General features: G+C 38.5%; 1 protein-coding gene across 1 annotated transcript; it reads right to left on the reverse strand.

Annotated features, from left to right (window-relative positions):
* Window positions 1–1475: 1475 nt before the first annotated feature.
* LOC127454161 (14-3-3 protein beta/alpha-A-like) lies at window positions 1476–26168 on the reverse strand. Its single transcript, XM_051721164.1, has 6 exons — window positions 26026–26168; window positions 23428–23733; window positions 12245–12368; window positions 3770–3933; window positions 3544–3639; window positions 1476–2562 (listed from the first exon to the last, which is right to left on the reverse strand). The coding sequence occupies exons 2-6, from the start codon at window positions 23719–23721 to the stop codon at window positions 2503–2505; spliced, it is 738 nt and encodes a 245-aa protein (XP_051577124.1). The 5' UTR covers window positions 23722–23733; window positions 26026–26168; the 3' UTR covers window positions 1476–2502.
* Between the last annotated feature and the right edge of the window lie 399 nt (window positions 26169–26567).

The following is a 26567-nucleotide window of genomic DNA, read 5'->3' on the forward strand; positions in this document are numbered from 1 at the left end:
TCTGTAATCTGTAGTGGAATATATTTCAAAAGTAACCCTCCCAACCCTGCAAACACATAGTTAACGAGGTTGGCGTGAAAAAGGATTTGAGGCTGTATCTCAGAACACTTTGTCCTATCTAAACGAAAATTGGTATGCTTCATCAGGACCATAAGATAAAGTTACAAGTAAAGTTTAGAGATAGCGCCACCTCTGGGTCAAGAAATGTCAAGAACTGCTATTTTTGCCCATAACTTTTGAACCATATGTCCTAAAATCATGAGGTTGGTGTCTATGATTTCTTGGGTCATGATGAGCATTCCAACAATACCAATTTTTCCCATGTTAGCCATACTGCGTCTCACTCATATTTAATATTTTTAAAAAGTGATATGTATTTTCAGTGTATTTTCTGATTTTAAATAAAATTGGTATGCATCATCATCATGTCCTGCAGATACCTGAGCAGTTTGTATCCGGCGCCACCTATAGTTCAAAAGATTACCCACACTTGTGTGCTGACTCTGAACTCTGCTTGCCTTGTTGCCATTAGTTAGCCATGTCAATTGATTGGTGCAGTGTGAAATGTACTTAGCAGTAGTGCCAAAGTTTGTGGGTTCAATCCCCAACTAGACCAGTGTTGCAGTTGAATTTATATTGTCTTTGTACTGCATTTACTGAATATTTGCAGGGCTTGTTCCAGATCATTTATGTCGGCAGGTATTCTCATTGTTCTTCTTGGACTTGTCTTTTTGATATATACGTTTTATTAAAAACATATGTCTTTTAAATGCATTGTCAGATTTATAAGAACATTGGTATGTATTATTGACATCATGTCCTGAAGGTACTGGAGCAGTTTGGAGACAGCCACCTATAGTTCGAAAGATAACCAACTGTTGTGTGTGCTGACTCTGACCTTGGTATGTCTCTTTGCAGTCAGTCAGTCAATCAGCCAAAACAACTGAGTGGCAGTGTTCAAAGTTCTCAGCTATAGTTCAAAAGTTGATGGGTTTGATCCCCACCTAGGCAAGTCATCAGGATTGATTTCTGTTGTACTGGAGCTCTTTGTATTGTGCTTACTGAATGGTTGCAGGGCTAATTGAATTGTGACATTCCTCTTTGTTTAAAAGTTCAAACAATATGAAATTGATCACGGTAACCGCTGTGTTTGGCTGTGCTTACTGTCAGCTTGGTATGTCTTGGTATAGAAGTAAAATCAAAGAAAGAGTGTAATGCTTTCCAGTGGTAGAGATACAATGATGCTGACATGTTTTATCTTTGAGTGCTAAGAAATTAAATTAAGAAAAAAAGGAAAATCTCTGACGCAACTCTTTTGGAAAGAAAGAACCAATTCTGTTCTGCTGATTCATTTTGGTTTCTTTTTCTGAAGGTTAAAAGTTCACTTTGGCAAACATATTTACATCTCATTTGCATGATTTTACATACCCCCAACTGTTAGAAAGTTAGAGAAAAAAAAAAAAAAAAACATAACATTGTGTTAAATAATTTTTTTATTCCACTTCCATGGAATTACATATTTTCCCTCCGAATATTTATGCTTGGGTGTTCTGTATGAAAATTCCAGAGACATGACACAAAGCTAGCCAGCCCGACAGTATACTCCCTTTCCTCCTCATATAAACTACTTCATAGCCACATGCAATTTAGGCAAGTATCAAAAGAAATGAAAGGAAATTGAAAATAAACACAAACAAACCATTACTGGGAAAAAGTAATAACTAAATCACACTGGTATTTCCTACTGCTCTGCTTGAACAGTCATATGGTAACAGTATCAAGCTTATGTGCTCTTTGTTCTTAGGGTCTTCTATACCTCGTAATTAATAGTAAGCAAATGTCATTTGCAGGTTACCGAATGCCTGGAATAAGAAAACTTGAAAGTGACAATACATGGAATGTAACTTTTTTTTTTTTTTGCCCATCATTTTACAGGATGTGCTAGCTAGCAGTTCACTGTCATGTGATGCTGCTGTTGCTTCTTTTCTAACTGTATAATAGCACTGCTATCCCCACCTCCACTTCAACACAAGGGCTGTTTATAATGTATATGCTAAATTGAAGGTGTACATCATGACCATGGCCAATGCACAGCCTCCTTGACAGATTTACATACAGTATACAAATAACAAAGGATTTAACTTGCAACTTAGCATGAGCCGAGAACTTGCCCTCATCTGCAATCTTCCACGCTAATGCGACAACCTAGAGCTCCCCACAGAGAAAACAAGGTTAACAGCACATAAACCTCCTCCCCTTCTATTCCCTGCCCCAAACTGATCCTAAATCCCTCCCACCCTCGATTTAACCCCTCCCACCCACCTCCCATTACATAAATCTTCAGAAAAACCCCTCACAATGACAGGGAATGAAGAAAGCAAGGAAGGCGCAAAAGTAAAAGTACTAAAAGTGACAGAAGTTGCCGATGAGGTGGTCTCAGTGTTGATGGTGAGCTGGAACGATGGCAGGTGAATAACAGAGGAAGGACGAATAAAGCAGAACTTAGTTTTCCCGCCCCTCCTCGGTGTCCTCGGCGTCTCCCTGGTTATCTGAAGTCCACAGCTTTAAAAGAAGAGGACAGGAGAGTTTAACACTGAATGACATGCTCTTATTCATTAGATTGTTTTATATTTGCTTATTCAATTTAGTTAAATAAAAGTTAGCTAGTGTAACAATTCTTTTTTTTTTTTCCTCTCCCATTTTCTCCCCTATTCGGAATGCCCAATTCCCAATGCGCTCTAAGTCCTCGTGGTGGCGTAATGACTCGCCTCAATCCGGGTGGTGGAGGACGCATCTCAGTTGCCTCCGCATCTGAGATCGTCAATCCACGCAATTTATCACATGGCTTGATGAGCGCATTACCATGGAGACATAGCGCGTGTGGAGGCTTCACGCTATTCTCCGCGGCATCTACGCACAACTCACCACGCACCTCACCGAGAGCGAAAACCACATTATAGCGACCACGAGGAGGTTACTCCATGTGACTCTACCCTCCCTAGCAACCGGGCCAATTCAGCACACCCTGGGACTCCAGGGGTGGTAACCAGCGTCTTTACCACTGAGCTACCCAGGCCCCCTAGTTGGCCATAACTTGATGTCTGGATATCCAGACATGTTGGAAATTGGTCCAAGCGTTATTTATTCTTTTTTAATCTAAAATCATCTTACCATGCAGTTTATTTAATTTAGTACTCTACTAAACAAAAATACTTTTTTTTCCTTGTTTCTTGTGGTAGCCAGAAAAATAATAATAGCCAATGTGTGGTAGAAAAATAGTACTAAAATACTACAAAATAGTAATTATATATATATATATATATATATATATATATATATATATATATATATATATATATATATATATATATATTCATATTTGTAGTAAAACTATGTAGTTATACAATGTGGTCATAGTTCTAATATTGTGAGTTTTCAGCAATTCAAGTTAACGGAGCATTTTTATTTTTTGAGTGCGAGAACAAGGACATAAAAAATGGCATCAACACTTTCATTTAAACTGCCATCAAAGAGATAACTCACTGTCAAGTTGTCCCGCAGTAGCTGCATGATCAGTGTGCTGTCTTTGTATGATTCTTCATTCAGTGAATCAAGCTCTGCAATGGCCTCATCAAAAGCCTAGGTGAAAAAGAACCAAAGAAAAGGTGATGAATTTTGGGTATGAGTATTCATAATGTAATTGTAGGTAGTCCTCTTATATTTTGTTCATTATCACATGTGCCTGTTTGTGTAGGTGTGTTATCCTTACCGTTTTGGCAAGCTTACAAGCCTGGTCAGGCGAGTTGAGAATCTCGTAGTAGAATACAGAGAAGTTGAGAGCCAGGCCCAGACGAATGGGGTGTGTGGGCTGCATATCTGTCTTACTGATTTCAAAGGCGTTCTTGTAGGCCTCCTGTGAATTGCCAATGATAGCTGAAGATACAAAAACCACATGTGTTAGAATGCAATTTCACATTCAAGATTTGATTAAGACAGTTAAGAACATTGTGAAATGAGAGTCAACAAAAGGCATGAGCCATGACAGAGGCATAAAGACAGCCCAGCAAAAACGGAGTCTTCTCAACTGACTAGGTGAGCTGCCTTGGACATAACTTTCCAATAGGGGGCGTTAAATCTTAAACTTGAGTATGCAATGAGAATGGCTTTAGTGAGGAGGTCTGTTGCAAAGCCATGTACCAGGTCTTTGAGGGCAAGGCTGGAGCACATAAATGATGTTCCACTCTTACTCAAGTCAGACAACTGTCAATTCTAACTGTTAGCATCTTGCCATTCTGCAATTCAATTTTCTTTAACTTTCAAGGATGCAGCTTAAAATTATCCCTTAAATGCTGACTTAGGAAAAACACAATTTGGGATTTATTTTGTAACTCCTTTTTGCAGTTATCCTAAGCACTTCAATGAGTGCAATTGCTATTTCATTTGATTCAACAAGCAGAGCATATGTTACATGCAGTCCAAAATTTCAGTCAAGAAACAACCATTTTTTTAACTATGTGGCTTCCGGATTTTTCACAAAGCATTTTTAGAGCCATGCACTCTCTAGAAGGCAAATACCTGCCTTGCTTTCAGTATGCTTTTGCCAATGACTTGACAAACACGAAGAGCCACATTAGAACCTAAACTGTTTCTTTAAAGGTGCACTCAGTAAATTTTTCCTCATTAAAAGTTGCTACTAAAAAAAAAAAAAAAAAAAAAAGGTTACCCCTAAAAAAATTAATGTGTAAAATCATGACCACTCACATGACATGAAGACTACAGTAACCTTTTAAAAGCTGTATAAATCTACATGAATAGGGTCCCCTCATGGGGGCTGCCATGTTAGGACCACATGACCAGCCAAATACTACTCGGTTAATCTCAGTAACCGCCCTGTTATTGGACACTTTCACTTTTGGATTAAATTAATCATGGCTGACTGTGAAGTGAATTTCAACAATGTCATTGGTAACTGAAGACTTTTGATAATACTGCATCCAGGTCCCTAGGCGCCAGCTTAAGTCCAAGACGACATACATAAAAATTACTGAGTGCACTGTAATTGATTTTTAAAATTTTTTTATGAAATGACATGCAGAAATTGCCCCTATTACCTGTCAGATATCACTGAAATAGGTGCCATGAAATCACACCTATCTCCGTTACAGCCCTATGATCAGTAAACAGCGGGGAAAAAGTTGCCTGCGGGCCGTAGTCAGATCCTTTGTTTAGCCAATCAGAAGACTTTCTGCCTGTCAAACATTGTGCACGTTTGCAGGGAAGCGTACAAAATGCTCGTATAAAGTGCTGGTACGGTGTTCTGCTCTCATGAAGTGATCAGGGGGACCCTTACCCCTCCATTTGCTTCAACATAACGGTCTAATGTGTCCGAGTGTGTCTTTGGAGTATGGGGTTTTGGAAAGAGGAGGAATGGCTAATTCAACAGCTGGAGGAAGTTACAGAAAGGTTAAAATCACTTACAGCACCTTTAAAATGTCATTACTGTTTTGATTGCACTTGATTATACATGCAAGGTTCTCAATCAAACTTTCAATGAGGCAAGTGATTGAATGATCTGTTGGTATGAAAGGGTTGTTAGATAACAAATTGGTCTGTAAAAATACCAATTCTCTATTCAACAATTTTATATATTGTTGTTGTGACAAGAGCTGTGATAGGATGAAATCTTAAGTAATATTTGTCCAATGTCCATTTGGAATGGTTATCCTTGTCATTGGATAATAAACTATTTCTGTTGTTTCAGTGAATTTTTTTGTTAGTAAATTCTGATTAAACTGTGTGAAATAAGTTTTCATTTCAACAATTATTGTACAACTCACTAGGGCTGCACAATAATGGTTAAAATGATAATCATGATTATTTTGTTCAAAATTGTAATCACAATCATTCGAGAATTTTTTCTTTAGTACAGGGCTGAACGATTTGGACTGCAAAACAATAAAACTGTTGCCAGAGTTACTCTGTAGGGTGTTCACACTTGAGCCCTGTTTAAAAGACACATTTTTAAATTATATTGCAACATACAACAGTAATAAACTCAGCAAAAAAAGAAACATCCTCATTTTCAACTGCTTTTATTTTCAGAAAACTTAATGCGTAAATATTTGTATGAACATAAAAATATTCATCAACTAAGACATAAACTGAACAAATTTCACAGACATGTGACTAACAGAAATGGAATAATGTGTCCCTGAACAAAGGGGGGGTCAAAATCAAAAGTAACAGTCAGTATCTGGTGTGGCCACCAGCTGCATTAAATACTGCAGTGCATCTCCACCTCATGGACTGCACCAGATTTGCCAGTTCTTGCTGTGAGATGTTACTCCACTCTTCCACCAAGGCACTTGCAAGTTACCGGACATTTCTGGGGGGAATGGCCCTAGCCCTCCGATCAAACGGGTCCCAGACGTGCTCAATGGGATTGAGATCCAGGCTCTTCACTGGCCATGGCAGAACACTGACATACCTGTCTTGCAGGAAATCACGCACAGAACGAGCAGTATGGCTGGTGGCACGGTCATGCTGGAGGGTCATGCCAGGATGAGCCTGCAGGAAGGGAAACACATGAGGGAGGAGGATGTCTTCCCTGTAACGCACAGTGTTGAGATTGCCTGCAATGACAACAAGCTCAGACCGATGATTCTGTGACACACCGCCCCAGACCATGACGGACCCTCCACCTCCAAATCGATCCCGCACCAGAGTACAGGCCTTGGTGTAACGCTCATTCTTTGACGATAAATGCGAGTCCGACCATCACCCCTGGTGAGACAAAACCGCGACTCGTCAGTGAAGAGCACTTTTTGCCAGTCCTGTCTGGTCCAGCGAGGGTGGGTTTGTGCCCATAGGCGACATGTTGCCAGTGATGTCTGGTAAGGACCTGCCTTACAACAGACCAACAAGCCCTCAGTCCAGCCTCTCTCAGCCTATTGCAGACAGTCTGAGCACTGATGGAGGGATTGTGCGTTCCTGGTGTAACTCGGGTAGTTGTTGTTGCCATCCTGTACCTGTCCCGCAGGTGTGATATTCGGATGTACCGATCCTGTGCAGGTGTTGTTACACGTGGTCTGCCACTGCGAGGACGATCAGCTGTCCTTCCTGTCTCCCTGTAGCGCTGTCTTAGGCATCTCACAGTACGGACATTGCAATTTATTGCCCTGGCCACATCTGCACTCCTCATGCCTCCATGCAGCATGCTGAAGGCACATTCACGCAGATGAGCAGGGACCCTGGGCATCTTTCTTTTGGTGTTTTTCAGAGTCAGTAGAAAGGTCTCTTTAGTGTCCTAAGTTTTTATAACTGACTTTAATTGCCTACCGTCTATAAGCTGTTAGTGTCTTAACGACCGTTCCACAGGTGCATGTTCATGAATTGTTTATGGTTCATTGAACAATCATGGAAAACATTGTTTAAACCCTTTACAATAATCTGTAAAGTTATTTGGATTTTTACAAAATACAGTGTCCTGAAAAAGGGACATTTCTTTTTTTGCTGAGTATATATTTCTGTAATGACTTTGCACGAGGCATTGCTATACGGTCTCAAGCCTTAATTTTGATGGGAAAATGAAGGAAGTGAGTGTGTTGTTGTTTCTGTGTTTAGTTTGGAAGGAGCACAAAGCTGTTTTCAGCTCAAACACGGTGAAATGCTCTCATCTCCGCCACGCTCCACACAACCCCAGTGCCATGGGGTTACTTTTAGTTTTTTTTTTTTTTTTTACTAATAAAAAAACATATTTGGAATTACACAAATGTGCAACTGAAGTAAATCTTGAGGGCTTTAAATATAACACAGTTAGCGCACATTAGCCACACGCACAAACAGAACTCAGAGAACAGCTGTTCTGTGTATAATACACAAAAAGAGCACGAGATTGAATTCATGTTTATCGAGCACAGAACCACTTTGAGACTGCCCAAACACTGTATTATTAGACTTGTGTGCTCAGAGTATGTGTAAAACACTACAGAGAGTAGTGCACATAAGAGACACTCTTGCTGCTTCGTATTTCAGAGCGTGCTTGAAAGTGAAACAGTGACTGGTCAGTGACAAACTTCTGAAGAAAGCGTGATTGTTCAGGTGAGGTGAAAATGGACTTGGGAAGAGCTTGTGATTTGGTCTGTCATCCGTAGACACAGCCCATAATGAAAATGAACAACAATTTGCAACTTTACATGGCTCACTAATACCGTAGACAGTTATGCTTAATTAACCGTGAGAGGCAGAAACCACGATTGCGTTTTAAATATGATTATGATTTGTGCTCACTAGATGTATTTAAATTGTATAACGCAGATATTTACATAATACAGGCAATCAGCCACCCCGATGGCCTATATATATAGGTATTATCCATTGGAAAAACCTGTATTAGCCAACCACTACTCTTGTTATTCCAAAATGTAGAAGACTAATGTTCTATCTTTTTTATCCCTTTGGCAGATAGACATTATTTCACTGTCTGAATGATTTAGATGCTTTCGGTTCTGTATAATTAAAACTGTTAGCAAAGCAATATTGGTGAGTACTATTAAAGGACTGTCAGTAAAAGACTTCCAAACAGCTAAATAAAAACAAACTAAAAAAAATAAATAATTTTTATCCCTCCAAAATTGGATAATTTTTCCAAAAAAAGATAATTAAATTTCCTTTTTAACAAGATGGAACAGGAATCTGGTAAGCAGCATTGAAGCGCCACCCACACATGGGCTCTCATTCATGCTGTCAGGTGGGTGGACTCGCATGTCTGCACCTGTTCCAATGTAGGAAGGAAATCAAACTGTTAACCATTTCCTCTGTAGACCTAAAACCCCTCCTTTTCTTTTTTTCCCCCTCTCTCATAATCCGAGGGCCATGCCCTGAAAGCTTGTCAACCTCCTGGCACAGGAAGGCAGCCACAAGATTCTTCCTGTTATGTTCCTATCCCGGTCTATTTTCACAATTTAACCCCTTTTAACATCCTTTACTGCGGGAAGTTTTCTTAAGTAGGTAAACAAGAGATTTTTCCACATATTTTTTATCTTTCAAAATGACAGTATTTTGAATTATCCCTATGTTATCCCCTATGTTTTCAAAATTCTTAATGACAGAAAATGTTCTTTGAACACAACCACTGAATTAGCTATATCATAAAAGCCTGTAAATACAGCTGAAGTCAGAAGTTTACATACACCTTAGCCAAATACATTTAAATGTTTTTCACAATTCCTGACATTTAATTGTAGGAAACATTCCCTGTCTTAGGACAGTTAGGATCACTACATTATTTTAAGAATGTGAAATGTCAGAATAATAGTAGAGAGAATTATTTATTTCAGCTTTTATTTCTTTCATCACATTCCCAGTGGGTAAGAAGTTTACATCACTTTGTTAGTATTTGGTAGCATTGCCTTTTAATTGTTTAACTTGGGTCAAAATTTTTGGGTAGCCTTCCACAAGCTTCTCATAATAAGTTGCTTGAATTTTGGCCCATTCCTCCAGACAGAACTGGTGTAACCGAGTCAAGTTTGTAGGCCTCCTTTGCTTGCACATGCTTTTTAAGTTCTGCCCACAAATTCTCTATCGGATTGAGGTCAGGTGATGGCCACTCCAATACTAGGGATGGGCATGAGTACTCGAGTACTTGGACGTGGCAGCAATGATTGATCATGAAAACGATGATCGATGGTGATCACACATAATGTGACTTTTCAATTAATTTGAAATTCAGTGACAATTACCTGACAACTAAACACAAACGTGTCAAAGAGGGAGCTTATTTTTAATTTTGAGATTGATTACGTAGCGGCTTTGATGGGTATATCGATTGTCAGAGACGTCTCATAGCAACCAAACTGATATACGATGCTGCAATGCTATCGTTACGTTAATCAAAACAGAGAGTGTAATTAATCATGTTTTGAACACCTGTCTGCAAAACATTTGCTAAACATGTTTTATTATCATTTAATGTAAGAACTTTGAATCGTTAATGGATATTATTAAATAAAAGTTTGTTACTATCTGTAAACCTCCCTGCCCTAAGTGACGTAACACACACTTGCATCTCAACGAGATGGGAGTTGAAGATTCCGACACCAGTTTCCATGTTAGAAGTCCGATATAGTGTCATTCTGTTGCACTTTCCCCAGTTAAAAGGTGGAAATTCAGACTCTTAGAGTTGAATGGAAAGCTTCATGAATTATCACAGCAACAATACAGAGGATTTCGGCTTTCACACAGGAGCGAACACTTGGACACACACACCAGGTGCATTTGGCAGTGAACTCAACACATATGCAGCATGCAAGAGTTTCAACAGCTAGACAGAAAGCGATTTGAAAATAGACGTTCAGACAATCATGAAAAAAAAACTGGTGCGCGCTTACTAAGATTACTATGGTAACCTGAAGGAAGAACAGACAGATGCACGTTGTGCCCATTCTTTCATTGAGTTGGGCAGTGAAACTTCACATAATGTCAAAATATGATGCATTATATTTTAATTATGCAATCTTTTGTACATTTTGTAACAGATTATTTTATAACAGCCTATAAAAATGAATAGACGATACTGGAACAACAAGACACAATTCAGCAGCCAAAGACATCTGTCATCTATTTTGTGAAGTGCACCAGTCCCTCCTGCAGCAAAGCACCCCCACAACATAATGCTGCCACCCCCATGCTTCACGGTTGGGATGGTGTTCTTCAGCTTACAAGCCTCAACCTTTTTCCTCCAAACATAACAATGGTCATTATGGCCAAACAGTTAAATTTTTGTTTCAATAGACCAGAGTACAGTTCTCCAAATAGTAAGATCTTTATCCCCATGTGCACTTGCAAACTGTTGTCTGTCTTTATAGCGGTTTTGGAGCAGTGGCTTCTCTCTTGCTGAGTAGCCTTTCAGGTTATTTCGATATAGGACTCGTTTAACTATGGATATAGATACTTATCTACCTGTTTCCTCCTGCATCTTCACAAGGTCCTTTACAGTTGTTCTGGGATTGATTTGCACTTTTCGCACCAAACTGTTTATCTTTAGAAGACAGAATGTGTCTCCTTCCTGAGCGGTATGATGACTCCGTGGTCCCATGGTGTTTATACTTGCGTACTATTGTTTGTACAGATGAACGTGGTACCTGACTTCATCCTTGATGGATGGCTTTATTTTGATTTTCCTATGATGTCAAGCAAAGAGGCACTGAGTTTGAAGGTAGGCCTTAAAATACATCCACAGGTAAACCTCCAATTCAGTACACCTCCTATCAGAATCTAATTGGCTAATTGTCTAAAGGCTTGACATAATTTTCTGGAACTTTCCAAGCTGCTTAAAGGCACAGTTAACTTAGTGTATGTAAACTTCTGACCCACTGGAATTGTGATATAGTCAAAAGTGAAATAATCTGTCTGTAATCAATTGTTGGAAAAATTACTCCATGCACAAAATAGATGTCCTAAACAACTTGCCAAAACTACAGTTTGCTAATAATAAATCTGTAGAGTGATTAAAAAATTAGTTTTAATGACTTCAAACCAAGTGTATGTAAACTTCTGACTTCAACTGTAGATAAAGCTGATATAGTGTCTTTTGTATTGCTTGAGATTTGGACCTACTTTGGGGCAAAAGATGTAGTACATTTACTGCTGAAAGTCATTGAGGGAATTAAGGCTTTTATGAATGGAACTCAAATGTGCAACTCCCAAAAAAAATAGATCCTCTTCAGAGATTTCCACCCCATCACTTCCTCTCAAGTTTGGCTCCATGTCAACAGATTGCGGAAGTGGTTATATTTTTAGCAGAAGTTACTGTTTTTGGGCAGGTGGCGGAGATATCACAAGTCACTACAATGTAAAACTATCCAAATGCCAACATATTAACCAACTAACTTTGTTTGTCTGTGTTGTCTACTTTGTTAACCAGATTTAACTATACAAGCAGCTCCTGAGAGTGTAGTCTGACTGTTATTATTGTCATCATTTCTCATACTCATGTTGTTACAAACCTGTATGACTTTCTTTCTACCATTAAACACATAAGGAGCAGATAAGCAGAATGTTAGTCTCAGTTGTCTTTCATTGCATCATTTTTCCTCACAATGAAAGTAAATATTTTGTGTTACATAGAAGCAAGTTATACAGGTTTGGAAAAACATGAGGGTAAATAAAGTGACAGAATTTAAATTTTTGAACTATCCCTTAAACCCAACAACCCTTCATATCATGACTTAATTAAATGGCTTACAGGCTTTCTCTTCTCCCAGAGCCACCTCTGCTAAATAGCGATAGTAATCGCCTTTCATTTTCAGATAGAAGACTTTACTTTCAGCTGGTTTCGCCTTGGGGATGAGATATTTGTCCAGAAGAACCTGTGACACACACACACACACACACACACACAAAAGAGAAAAACAGATATTAGCGGTTTGTCAAACTGTTTCACGTCCTGGCTTCAGTGTGAAGGGGGAAGCAGTCATGAGTTGAACAAAAATTCAACAGTAGTAGAGATGGAGAGATAAGATACAGGGTTCTGTAAAACTTGTTCGGCTACATGCTGTTACGAAAAAAGGCACAGGTAAAACAGTCTTCAGTAACGGGATGCCATTTACAGTAAACAAAAAAAGCCCCTTCATTTTTTCCCAACAATTTAGTTTCTAGAACTTCATCATTCCATGCATTTTTAGACAAGAACCTTGGATTGCCTTTGGGGATGACAGAGGCCTGACAGCTTGTGGCGGGACTGCAGTTCCACAGATGCTTCTGAGATTTTCTATTGCAGGGAGGGGGAAAGGGAGAATGGGAAACTGGACTACGCCGTGTGAGCTAGTGCTCGTGGAACTAGGTCATCAAGCTTGCTGGGTCCGTTCACAGCACGGCTGGCCTGATTGCTGCCACACTGAACAGAACCAGTCGTGTGGTTGTCATGGCAATACAAGCATCCCTATACTCTCCAATGATGCCCTAACAAAGCACATATTAAAGTCGGAACTAATACTTATTAAAGGGACAGTACACTTCTGTCATGTCATTCCAAACCTGTATGACTTCTTATCCAATAAAAGTGAATGGTGACTGAGGCTGTCATTTGGGTTTGGAACAACATGAGGTAACATCTTTGACAACACGAGTCAATGATTGTGAACTATCCCTTTCAATCAAAATGATTGTCAAGGTCACACTAAGAGGGATGGTTCAGAGGAGACAATGTTTCATTATCTCATTCGTCATTGCCCTTTATGATATCATTAAAGGTTACAACAACAGGACTTTTTAGGTGCAACAGATAAATGCTCCATAACCAGGAAAACAGTTTAGGCATTCCATTGCAAACTGGTCTTTTAACCTTTTTTCATGTGTCACTGATGAACCAATGACCTACTGGTGCTTCCAATGGTGGGGAGCAACGCACTGCATAAGATCACTTTTTCATAAAGCATAACCCTCTGCCTCCCCATCATCTTTGTAACAAGTGAAGACTTGTAGATCAAAGATCGCAGCAGCCTGTGTGAGGTGAGCTCGTTTCATCTTTGTTTTTCATGTGCAGATAGTGACAGTAACGTGTGACTTACTTGCCAATTTCCACGAATTTCCCCCCTGTAAATTAGTGTCAAGTAGGGGTGGGCAATATGACCAAAACCATAAATCACAATACGAGTAATTTTATATCACGATAACGATATATATCGTGATATAGTCATTTTTTTCTGGAATACCAATACAAATCAGTTAACATAATAACCATAATGTAATGCCTATTTTTGGAAATAGTCAGTGAAATAAATACTTTTTAATGAAAACGACTTCCTCTTACATAATTTTCTCTTTATTTAGAACTTGACAAACGAAGTTAAAAAATGTAATAACACTCAGTTATAAATCAACCTTACCATAATACACAATTTCACATTATGCTACATTTCAGTTTAAAAAGTTGTAGGCCAGTATTATTATAAACTTTCCTCAAGAAACTGAAGATCTTTTCAAAGCAAAGTAACAACAAAAATATTACATAACTTTAGTAGATAATACACAACGAAAATAACAGGTCTTGCAGAAAATACATTTAAAATATAGTTATAAACACTTCTTACAAAAAAAAAAATTATTAAACAAAAGATGGAATTAATGCAGAGCACATCTTTTGGCTTTCAAAATATTCTTTAGCATGCTTCATTTTAAGATGTTAAAACATTGTTCGTTGCCATTTGTTAAGAACTATACAAAGCTAAAAAAGGTTTCGGAACATTTTACCATATCAAACACTCTTCGAACCTGGAGGGATGTTAAGACATACTTAGGAATTTCTGCTTTTTCCTTGTCTTCCCCACTTTTAACCCTGATTTGCCTTTAGCATTGCAGAAGATTGGTCTTTCAGCATGGCTGAAACTAGGAGTCTCTCAAATATCTTGTTTATTTTCAGAGGGCACCCTAAAGTCTTTCCAGCAGATTGTAGAGCAATATAAAGTTCCAAAGTCCAATGTTTACAAATATCTTCAATTGCGGCATTTTTTAAAACCAAAGATAGACAAAGAAGAGTTGAGAACCGAAACAACAGAGATTGAAGACCTTATACTGAATCCAATTTGTTTAAAGGGATTAATATCAAGGGCATATGACATCTTGTCTAGTAATTGCACTTCTGCCTTGCTGGGACTGAAGGGTGTTTGGAAGAAGGATATTGGTCAAACCATTGAAGAGAATGACTGGGCTATTGTATGTGATAATAATTACACGAAATGTACTTCTCTTGGGATACATGAGTTTAACTTTAAATTTTTTAATAGGATATATCTTACACCGATGCGTATTAAGAAGATGTTTATCAATGCCACAGGCCTGCATTTCAAGTGCAAAAAAGATAAAGGTACATTCATTCATTGTTTTTGGTACTGTGACAAAATTTTGCCATATTGGAAGAAAATACATAGGGTAATAAAAGATCTTCTTGAACTAAACTTTGATATGACCCCAGCTTTGTATTTATTGAATCTTAATGTGAACAGTTTGTTTAAAAAGGATGCAATACAGTTATTTATTGTCCTGGTATATTTAGCTAAAAAATGCATTTTGTTACTTTGGTCTGCATCACAGGCTCCATCTTTCAAAATGTGGATATCACAGATTGCTACGTGGTTGCCACTTGAAAAGCTCACTTATGATAAACATAAAAAATCTGACAAATTCTGGCTGATATGGTCTCCCCTTTGGGAATACATAAAAGAGCTCTCTTGCTGTACATACAGGACTGTTTTTTAATTTCCTTTAATTTTCGTTTAATTCTTACTTAAAGACTGCTCTAAAACGATGTGATCCTTTTTTATTATTATTATTTATCATTTGTTTTTTCTTTGCTTTTTTCCTTTCATTTTTACTTCCTATTTTTAAGGTTTTGTACATTCTGTAACATGGATATATGACGTGATACTGTTAATGTTATTTGATTCTGTGGGCAAACAATAAATAAAAAAAAAATAAAAAAACATTGTTCGTATTACTACAAGTGATTATCATCGTGTGACAGTTTGCGGATTAAACTTTTCTAATCTGTGTCTGCTTTTGTGAACCAGATGTCACCCTTTTTTTAATAACAAGCTCCCCTTCATTTTCTTAACTTTTCTTTTGATCACATCAGCAAAAAATCAGCAAATGGAGATGTACAGATGTGCGGTGTAGTCAAGCGCACCTTGGCATGTTAAAGAGATGATCCAGGTGTCTGGATCATAGTGATGCTGTCCCGGCAATGTGTGTCAGTCAGATCACGGTGGACTTCTGCATCCTCCAATGTAGAGTGCTCAAAACCGGCCCACAAAATCAGAATAGCAAAGAATCAGCCACGAGTGAGAACAACGCCGTTGCCTGATCTGCATAATTCCTTTAGTGAATCTGGCATTAAACCAGTGTGGGCAAATAACCATCGAATTCATTCCCTGCTCAAGCCTGGTTTCAGTTTCACGTGAAGCGTGCCCACTGATAGATACGGTCATGCTGCGTACATGGATATTTACATATTGCGATATACACGATAAAGCAAAATCTCTGTCGATTGACACTTTATATTGTCGCTACGACATATATCGTCTAGTGCCCGACCGATATATCGGTCGATATTAGCCTTTCACCAATATATCGGTATCGGCGTATATTTTACCGATATAAAAACTATTTTTCAGAACATTTATTGCAGAAAACAATGCTTTAGAATTAGTGTCATGATGTAGTTTGTCCAGCAGAGCGTGCTCTGTCTCCATTGTTTACAGAGCTGACTCTGAGCTGATGGTGGCTCTGCAGACAGGGCGGAGTTGAGCTGTGTCTCTTCACGGTAAGATGCTAACTAGTTTGTGAAATACATTTTCCCTTTTCAATATTATTAATATAACGTTAATCCTGTCCCTGACAACCATGTCACTCATGTCTGTTTGCTGTTAGCCAGCTATAGTTTGTCAGTGCAGTCAGTACTGTAGCAGATTGTAAGGTAAACATCAGAGCATCTTTTTGCAGCTCAGCAGACAATGGTGGATTGTGTCTGTTTAGTGTTGATTTCACACTATGTTATTACCTAGTTGGTGAGGCACAATGCTGGAAAGTAAAACAAACAAAGTCCGTCTTTTACTCTCCGTGACAACGAGCTTATAGCTAACTAGCTAATCACATAGCTACTTTCAATGTTGTCAGCTGAGTGGAAGTTAATGAGTAAACATGTTTTGTTCTGGATTCACAGTTTGGTACCCCCTTCAACCGAACAATTCCAGTCGCTGCATTTACAAAATGTAATATTTAAAAGTCTGGTTTTCCACCGTTGAAAGTTTCCCCAAACTTGTATAGCAGAATACGGTGTAATCAACAGTATTAATATAGTCAGCATTTGACTAAACAGTAATACTGATGTTTATTTAACTATTTATTTTATTTTTATTTATTCTTTATTTAAATGGTCAGCATTTAACTGATACTAAACAGTAATACTGATGTTTATTTAGCTATTTATTTTTATGTATTCTTTATTTTCTCAATGTTCATTTCTAGAATTTGTTGACAATGTATAATAATAATGTCAAATATTCTTTGATAAAAATATTTAAGAAAGCAGCCTTCTGAGTACCTTTGCATAGTCATATCGGTGCAAAATCAGTGAAAAATCCCGAGTGTGCAGTAACCGAACAAACCTAAATGTGGGCTAGACACAAGCATCAAGGAAGGGCAAGATTATCAGTGCATAATGACAATCAATAATGACTGAAATTTCAGTCTGTTTTCACACAAAGCTATCGTATGGCTTTAGAATAGTAAGAATATAGACAAGTTGTAAGGACTAGCCTACATTATAGTGCCGCTTTTGGCCTTTTAAAGCTTGAAAGCCGTGGTCACTATCAAATGGCAGGTGCTGCGTAACGATTCTTTAATTATTTCTACTTTTGTGTTCCATTAAAAAAAGAATAGAATATGGGTTTGAAATGACATGAGGGTGAGTAAATGACAGAATTTTAATTTTTAGGGCAAACTATTCCTTTATGTGTCTTTCTCAAGCAAACAATGGGTTCAAGAAAAATTAGCACCTTTGTCTTGTGGCGTGGGATTTACACAACCACAGAGTCTCCATTGGGTCATAGCACAAATAAACAGGTAGAATTAGGGGATCCATCTACAACAAGCTGTAGCCAAAAAATCTACTTTCCCCATGTACGGTTCACAGCCACATTGTGGAGTTCAGTCATCCTCATGTTCTCTGGAGATCTCTTCACTTCCCATACCTCATTACATAGCCTCCACTCTTCCACCCAAGCAGCTGCTAAAAGCTAATTAGCTCCCGCTCTCACTTAGACTTTGGTTGAAGCCTCAGAGTGAGTGCATTACTCGGGAGGCACGATAAGTTGACTTATGGCTTTATGAACATAAGTGGACTAGACTTGCCACAGTATCATAATTTTCACACCGGTGCGGTGCTCACATTCAAACTGTCTAACACCGGTATTCCTGCTAGTTGGATGCTAAGTGGTACAATGGGGTAATTTTCGTTAAGCAACAGCCTACACAATAATGCAAAGCAGCTTGATTTCAAACATTGAAATTTATTATTTATTTAAACTAAAAATTCAGAATGTGCAATAAAAATGTGTGTTCAACTTTTTGAAAGATGGCTTTTCAACAGTTATGAAGGGCAACATCTCTTTGGCAATGAACCTACTCCATCCGTGCATTCTCTCCATCATGGGCAACCGGTCGCGTATTTCGTTGTCCAGGCAAATACATCACTTATTGTGGGTTGTTACAGGTTCAATGTTGGTGTTTTATTACCTTTCATCCCAGGACCAGTTTAGCTGCTTTGGAAGGGTAATGACTTTGAACAAGGATTGCTCTGATACCAACATTTTGGCTTCGGTACGATACCAGCCCTGGTACCTCGGTATCGATACTAAATCAATACTTTAAATAACAAATAAAACGCCTCAGATTTTTGATTAAATTACACAGAAAATGACTTGATTAAAAGAACTTCATAAAAACTTATGGATACAAATTCTGCATTTTCCGTTTAAATTTTTCTGGATTCCATGTTAAATGTTTTTAATGTTATGATCAAATGGTGTTTAATCAAATGGATACATACAGCTTTAAATCAAATCACGCATCCAGTTGAATAGAGCTTTTATTTTGACAGACCTTTGAGTTCTTCCTGTTTTGACGGGTTAGTTATATCAAGCTTCCCATTAATGCTGGGATAATCCCGTCACAAATCTCGAGCTGAAATCTCAAAGCTTCACTGGAGGAGTTTAAGTGTTAACAGCACTTTATACTCTAAACACACTGCATGAAACTTAAACACCAGTAATGTGTGTTGCATTTGTGCGCATGCGTGCGCACGGGTGTGTGAAGCAGAAGACAGAGCAGAGTGGCACCTCTTGTTCATTCTGTAGCATGCAGCACGTGACTGTATATTATTTAATTAAATTACAACCTTCTGCTGTTTAATGATCACACTTGGGCATATCCAGAAGTTTTTTATTTTCAAATTGTCATTGATTTCATCTCAAAACTGTCATATCTCATAATATTTTGCTAATGGCAACATCCTGTAATATGGTACTGAAATTAGCAACAAGATGATATTGTACCATTTAAATTTTTTTGGTATCACGATACTTCATTAGTACCGGTAAACCGCACAAACCTACTTTGTGTGTAAATAAATTTGTTTTGTTCCCTTCTAGGGCTGGGCGATACGCAATAAATATGTTCACTATATTTATATATACATATATATTAGAGCCCGACCGATATAGGATTTCTGAGACCGATACCGTTTTTAGAGGGGGGAAATTCACCGATTACCGATATGATGGCCGATATAGTCAATTTTTGAGTTGGATTGAAAACAGATCTTTTCTATGTGGATTGTGCACCGATATTACTATGCAAAAGGTAGTCAGAAGGCTGCTTTCTTAAATATTTTTATCAAAGAATATTTGACATTATTATTGTCAACAAATTCTAGAAATGAACACTGAGAAAATAAAGAATAAATAAAAAATACAATAAATAGCTAAATAAACATCAGCACTGTATGTTCAGTATTAGTCAGTTGCTGACCATTTAAATAAAGAATACATTTAAAAAAATTGCTAAATAAACATCAGTAGTACTGTTTAGTATCAGTCAAATGCTGACTATTTTAATACTGCCAGTCAATTAGGGACAGGTTGTAAAACAAGAAGCAATTACACCTGCTGAGTCAAGAGATAAACAGCGGCAGTGGTGTTATACTGTATTCCGCTATACAAGTTCAGGGGAAACTTTCAACGGTGGAAAACAAGACTTTTAAATATTACATTTTTTAAATGCAACGACTGGAATTGTTCGGTTGAAGGGGTACCAAACTGTGAATCCTGAACAAAACAGTTTGGTGAATACATGTTTACACATTAGCTTCCACTCAGATTACAATGTATGAAAGCAGCTACGCGATTAGCTAGTTAGCTACAAGCTCGTTATCATGGAGAGTAAAAGATGGACGTTGTTTATTTACTTTCCAGCATTGCGTCTCACCAACTAGGTAACAACATAGCGTGAAATCAACACTCAACATACACAATCCACCACCGTACCGCTGTCTGCTGAGCTGCAAAAAGATGCTCTGCTTCCCTTTCTGCTACGTTACTGACTGCACTGACAAAATATAGCTGGCTAACAGTAAACAGATGTAATAAACATGAGTGACATGTTTGTTAGGGACAGGATTAAAATGATGGGGCCATTGTTTATTAACTTTCCAGTCTGTATTTCACAAACTATTTAGCAACTTACCATGAAGACACTGCTTAACTCCGCACTTTCTGCAGAACCATGTCAGCTCAGCAAACAATGGAGTCGGAGCACGCTCTGCTGGACAAACTACATTATGACACCAATTCTAAATCACCACAAGCATTGTTTTCTGCATTATATGTTATGAATAAAAAGTTTCCATATCTGCGCATATCAGAAAACCTATACGCCGGTACCAATATATCTGTGAAAGGCTAATATCGGAGAGATTTTTAATGACCACAGAGAGTCAGGACCTCGGTTTAATGTCTCATCCAAAGGACGGTGCCTTACAGAGCTGAGCTGCCGGTGGTTCTGCAGACAGTGTGGTGTTAAGTGGTGTCTTCTCGGTAAGTTGCTAACTAGTTTGTGAAATACATACTGGAAAGTTAATAAACAATGACCCCATCATTTTCCCTTTTCAATATAACTAATATAATGTTAACCCTGTCCCTGACAACCATGTCACTCATGTTTATCACATCTGTTTGCTGTGTTAGCCAGCTATAGTTTGTCAGTGCAGTCAGTAACGTAGCAGATTGAAAGGTAAACATCAAAGCATCTTTTTGCAGCTCAACAAACAACAGTGCGGTGGTGGATTGTGTCTGTTGAGTGTTGATTTCACGCAATGTTGTTACCTAGTTGGTGAGATGCAATGCTGAAAAGTAAATAAATAAACAACGTCCATCTTTTACTCTCCATGACAACGAGCTTATAGCTATATGCCAGCAGCCATATCAATCTGTAGCTCAAGACCGGTTGCCCACTGAAGCTAAGCAGGATTGAGCCTGGTCAGTACCTGGATGGGAGACCTCCTGGGAAAACTAAGGTGGGTCCTAATGCCCCAGTATAGTGACGGGGACACTATAATGTAAAAAGGCACCATCCTTTGGATGAGACGTTAAACCAAGGTCCTGCCTCTCTATGGTCATTAAAAATCCCTTCTCAAAAAGATTAAGGGTGTAACCCTGGTGTCCTGGCCAAATTCCCACATTGGCCCTTATCAATCATGGCTTCCTAATAATCCCCATCCATTAATTGGCTCAATTTCTACTCTCTCCTCTCCACCTAGGGCTGGTGTGTCGTGAGCATACTGGCACACTATGGCTGCTGTTGCATCATGCAGGTGGATGCTGCACACCTGTGGTGGTTGAGGAGAGTCCCATGTTCACTGTGAGAGTTGTGTCAGAAAAGCGCTATATAAATGTAATGATCATTCATAGACAACCACGTAGCTACTTTCACTGCTTGTCAGCTGAGTGGAAGCTAATGTGTAAACATGCATTTACCAAACTGTTTTGTTCAGGATTCGCAGTTTGGTACCCCCTTCAACCCCATTCCAGTCGTTGCATTTACAAAATGTAATATTTAAAAGTCTGGATTTCCACCTTTGAAAGTTTCCCCTGAACTTGTATAGCAGAATACGGTGACATACAGTACAGATGTTTATTTAGCTATTTATTTTATTTTTATTTATTCTTTATTTTCTCAGTGTTCATTTTGTAGAATTTTTTGACAATGTATAATAATAGTCAAATATTCTTTGATAAAAAATATTTAAGAAATCAGCCTTCTGAGTACCTCTGCATAGTCATATTGGTGCAAAATTGGTGCACAATCCACATAGAAAAGATCTGTTTTCATTCCAGCTCAAAAATTAACTATATCGGCCACCATATCGGTAATCGGTGAATTCCCCCCCAACTAAAATCGGTATCGGTCTCAAAAATTCCATATCGGTCGGGCTCTACTGCAGAGTTGCGTTCACAACAAACTGCTCTGTGGAAATAAAGCAAAATGAACTCAAAGCAACTCCTGAGCTGAGATGTCTGTGATCATTTACAGCATTTTTATTATATAAAAATATAATAAAGTATGTTTCTTCAAGTGCGTGTCTGTGTGTCTAACAGCATTTCTTGTGCCATTCCGAAACCGAGACATCTTACAGTTACCCACCATGCACATTATATTTGCTACCAGCAACAAAACGTCTTCTGTCAGTGTGCGTACTTTGCTGCCTGTGTAATTTGATACATTGATAAAGAACATCTAGCTTCCAATGCATTATTTAGGTTAATTTATCATGGGTCGCAATCTCTTCATTAGGCAACTATTCTTTATTTAAGGCTATTCTATTCGTTAGGTTATTGTATTGATATTGGAAGTTCCATTCATAATGTTTCCCCCTTTTACCCGGTATAAAATTTCACACCGGTGTTGTCCCTTGTACAGAGTAAAATTAGTAACACCATAGCAACCCTAAAGTGACCACTCCTGTGATGCTGCCAGTAAAAAGCCTTAGTGATTTGTTTTAATTTAGTTAACGATGCTGCCAAAAAAGTTTAGTAATATATTGTTAATTTGAAACAATTCACTCTTAATGTAATAAGACCATTACTGTAGACATGAACAGAGGACAAATTTGCTCTCATTTAAATTTATATAAATATAAATCTCAATATGTCACTTTGTATGACCTCCAACTTACACTAAAGTGGTTAACAGACCACACAGAATGTATATCAAAGAGATATGGCTTTGGTTGACCTCATTTTGATTTAAATGTAACAGGGATGTATCGCTGAGAACAACATGGAGTCTTGAGGTAAAAAATGTAGCTAAGTACATTCTGCACTGAACTTATGGCAAAAAGACAGATGTCTAATACCACACATTGTGTGCAATGGATGGAAACAGAGGTTAAATAGACCCTAACCCCTTAAGTCTGTCATCATCCAAGGAGGGCTCTCACCTACAATAACTGTCCCAGGGAGAGGACACCTGTGCATGCATTGGAACAAATGAGATCAGGCCTGGACTAATAGGCTTGGCTGAAAAAGGGCCTTGCTCATGATGAGTAATTAACACAAGCAGGATTATCAACCTACGTTACCCACCAACCTTTGGAATAAAGAAACGGGGACAAGAGCAAAGGATTTCAGCTTTCAGTTATCCATCTGTGCTGAGCTTTACACTCCAATTTTTATACAGGTGTTGGACAATGAATGACCTTCAGGAACTGATGTCGCAGCATACACATCTATATCTCTGGGCCAAAATGCAAGATATGCAATCCAAATGATTCTCATCAGACTGGGGCTCATCAAAGTATAAAACAGAGATTCTTACCAGTACGTCATTGCAGATCTCCTTCAACTCCTTCTCGATCTTTTCCCGATATTCCTTGACCATTTGCTGCTTCTTGTCACTGCCCTCTGTCTTCTGCTCAATGCTGGAGACCACTCTCCAGGAAGAGCGGCGGGCGCCCACCACGTTCTTGTAAGCCACTGAGAGCAGGTTGCGTTCCTCGTTAGACAGTTCAGAGTCACCTTCAGTGACAGCCTTCATAGCGGCAGCCATGTCATCATAACGCTCTGCCTGCTCGGCCAGCTTGGCTTTCTGCACTAGCTCGCTCTTGTCCATGGCTGCTCAGTGCTGAGAAAGAAGAATCAGATCTCAGGGTTAGAGAGTTCATTTAGTCACTCATTCTGATTTAGTATAATTGGTTGTAACCCGCTTACAGAGTTCTAATTTCGCATAAAGTCAACCAAGCCATCCATCTACTGTCTCCAGGGTTCAAACATCTTTTGACCAATGAATTTCCATAATTTTTTCTAGCGTTCAGATTACTGGACAAGCATTTTTTTAAATAATTGTACAGAGTTTGTACTCACAAAGAACTATTTCCAGGCAGTAAAATATTGTAGATTAAAACAAGAAAAATGTAATTTCACTAAAGAAATTTCCACAACTTTTTTTTTTTTTTTAAATGTAACTTATTTTCATGAATTTTCAAGCTTGGAAATCCCTCATTTAAAATTCCCTGATATTGCAGATTTTCCATGAACCCAGTGTATCAAACTGCACTTCAAAAACACATTTAAGGTAACAGCTTTCCATAATCTCAGTACAGTTTCCAAGCTGTTTTTGAAGAGAACATTTTAACCATATCACCAGGTAGGTCAGTCTTCATCTGTCTGGACAAGTCATCACGTTTCTTACTATACAAAGGAGGCTTTTGATTACATGCAAGTCTGCTACTGAATAGAACAGAAACTAAAACTAGACAACCATCCTTGCAGAAGTGATGAAAAAATCCACACCAATGAATCAATTATTATCGTCATTCGCAGCCATCATGCAAATTCTGCTGTGGCACTCTTCTAACTGTTCGTTACACATAATCAATTGTTTCAGGGTTCTAAATTTTTTCTTTTGATCAATTAAATTCCATGACTTTTCAAATTATTTGTCATTACTGGATATAGATTTTCCTTTTTTAAATAATCACAAATCAGACACCACTATGGCTTGTGAGCATGTTTTACTCTACACCAGAGAAATATCTTGCAGAACAGATATTTTTAGTGCAGAGATAAACTAGAAAAATGTATGTTCAGTACAGAATTTCCATGACTTCAATGACTTTTCCAGGTCTGGAAATCACAATGTCAAAACCCCCTGATATTTTCAGGTTTTCCTCGACTGTGGGAGCCCTGTTGCTTCTGAGCAACATTATTTTCATCTACAATATGGAAAGCATTCAGTGTAATATCAAAAAGTCAAAGCAAACAAGGAAGGAACCATATTCTGATCAAAGTGTTCCCAGGTGTCAGTCTTGCTCAAAGCAAAAATGTGTTTATGCTACAAGTATTTGCCCTCTTGGTGGCATTACAGTGCGAGGGAAATATGCCGATGTGCTTTTCTCACCAACCACGCCCAGTTCCCATAGTTACCCATTCACACGCTTTTCATATTACGTCTTCATATTTAACTTGCTTTAATGTGCCAGGATAGAAAAATACCGAAATAACAGTTCTTGTCTCTTAATCCGAGGGTCTCTTAAGTGCATTAAAAATTCAGTGATTTACTTGTGACTAGTTTATTTAGCAGTGCATACAAATAACAACGCTGCCAATTCAACAGGATCACGCAGTAAGGCAACGCTAAAAAGTGATCACATTATCGTGGATAAAATTACGCTGCTTTCACGGTAAAACGAAGTTAGCTTGACGGCTCACAGCAATGAAACCAGCGGCTGCTTGCTGCTATCTGTAATGTCAAGACACTACCAGTATTATCATTATTTATGCAAGTTATGTGCCATGATAGTACCGGACGATACGAAGATAGACGGAGCTGACTGTCAGGCGGGTCACTCGATTGTAAGATGCATAAAATGTTGAGAGCTCATCAGACACAATCAACCAGATAACCCGAAACAATCGAAGATAATAAGACTAGCTTAGAGTAACGTTAAATATGGTAACATTGACAGGACTAAGTAAAGCTAGTTGAATTAATAGTGGAAGCACTAAGAACATGGAGGCAAAACAGGCTTTGGCTTGTTTCAGCACCACGATACGTTTCACTAAAACTACACTGAAATGTTCGCTAACAATATTTTAAATAAGGGCGCACGTGGACGGCTGCTAATGACTATCAAACGAGTGTTTGTCTAGATAAATGGTAAAATGTATGTATTTCACATCGTAAGCTCGACCACACCAGATAACCCAACAGGAGCAGGAAACAAAAAGGGGCGGCCTAGATCTGCCAAGCAAAGGCTTATTGTTCATTTTCAGCACGTTAGCATCTTCAGCTACTCGGTCTCGTGCCGTCTATTGGTCATCGCCATTTAAATTTCTGTTCACAACACATAGAATAAAACGCAGTCCTTGCCCATTGGACAGAACAATTTATTCGGAGCAGGTGTAATTTTCTTACCTGAGTGTCGGGGAATAAAGATGGGACTGTCGGAGCTTAGCTAACCGCGGCTCACAGCTGATTCTCACGGGCTGTCGGGCTAATCCACGGGGTTTCCCTCCAATCAGACCAGCCTCAGGAGCCGAGACAGGGCTGGGCCATGTGACGTCAAAGGTAACCAAGGCGACGGCTGACTTCACGTTGTCAGTGATTGCACGAGAGCCAATTCTTGATTCAGTGGGTGCACCATTTTCCATTTTCTCTCCGTCTATGTCCTCACCACTTGTCTCTCCCTAAATTGTGCCACAAAGCTCTAAGTAAATATAATGTTTACCACAATGGTTATGTTTCTCCATCTGTGAAGTATTACGATTATTATAACGTGGCTTTGAGTAAAAGCCAAAATGAGCGCGAGATATTGTTTTAGCTGTTAAAGGTGCACTCAGTCATTTTTTCCTCATTAAAAAAAGTTTAACTCCTAAAGACATGAATTGTAATTTTGCAATATATGCGGGAAATCATGATCACTCACATTAAAATTAAGACTCCAGTCATATCAGAAA

The sequence above is a fragment of the Myxocyprinus asiaticus genome, chromosome 16 (assembly GCF_019703515.2).
Source record: "Myxocyprinus asiaticus isolate MX2 ecotype Aquarium Trade chromosome 16, UBuf_Myxa_2, whole genome shotgun sequence".
NCBI classification, from domain to species: domain Eukaryota; kingdom Metazoa; phylum Chordata; class Actinopteri; order Cypriniformes; family Catostomidae; genus Myxocyprinus; species Myxocyprinus asiaticus.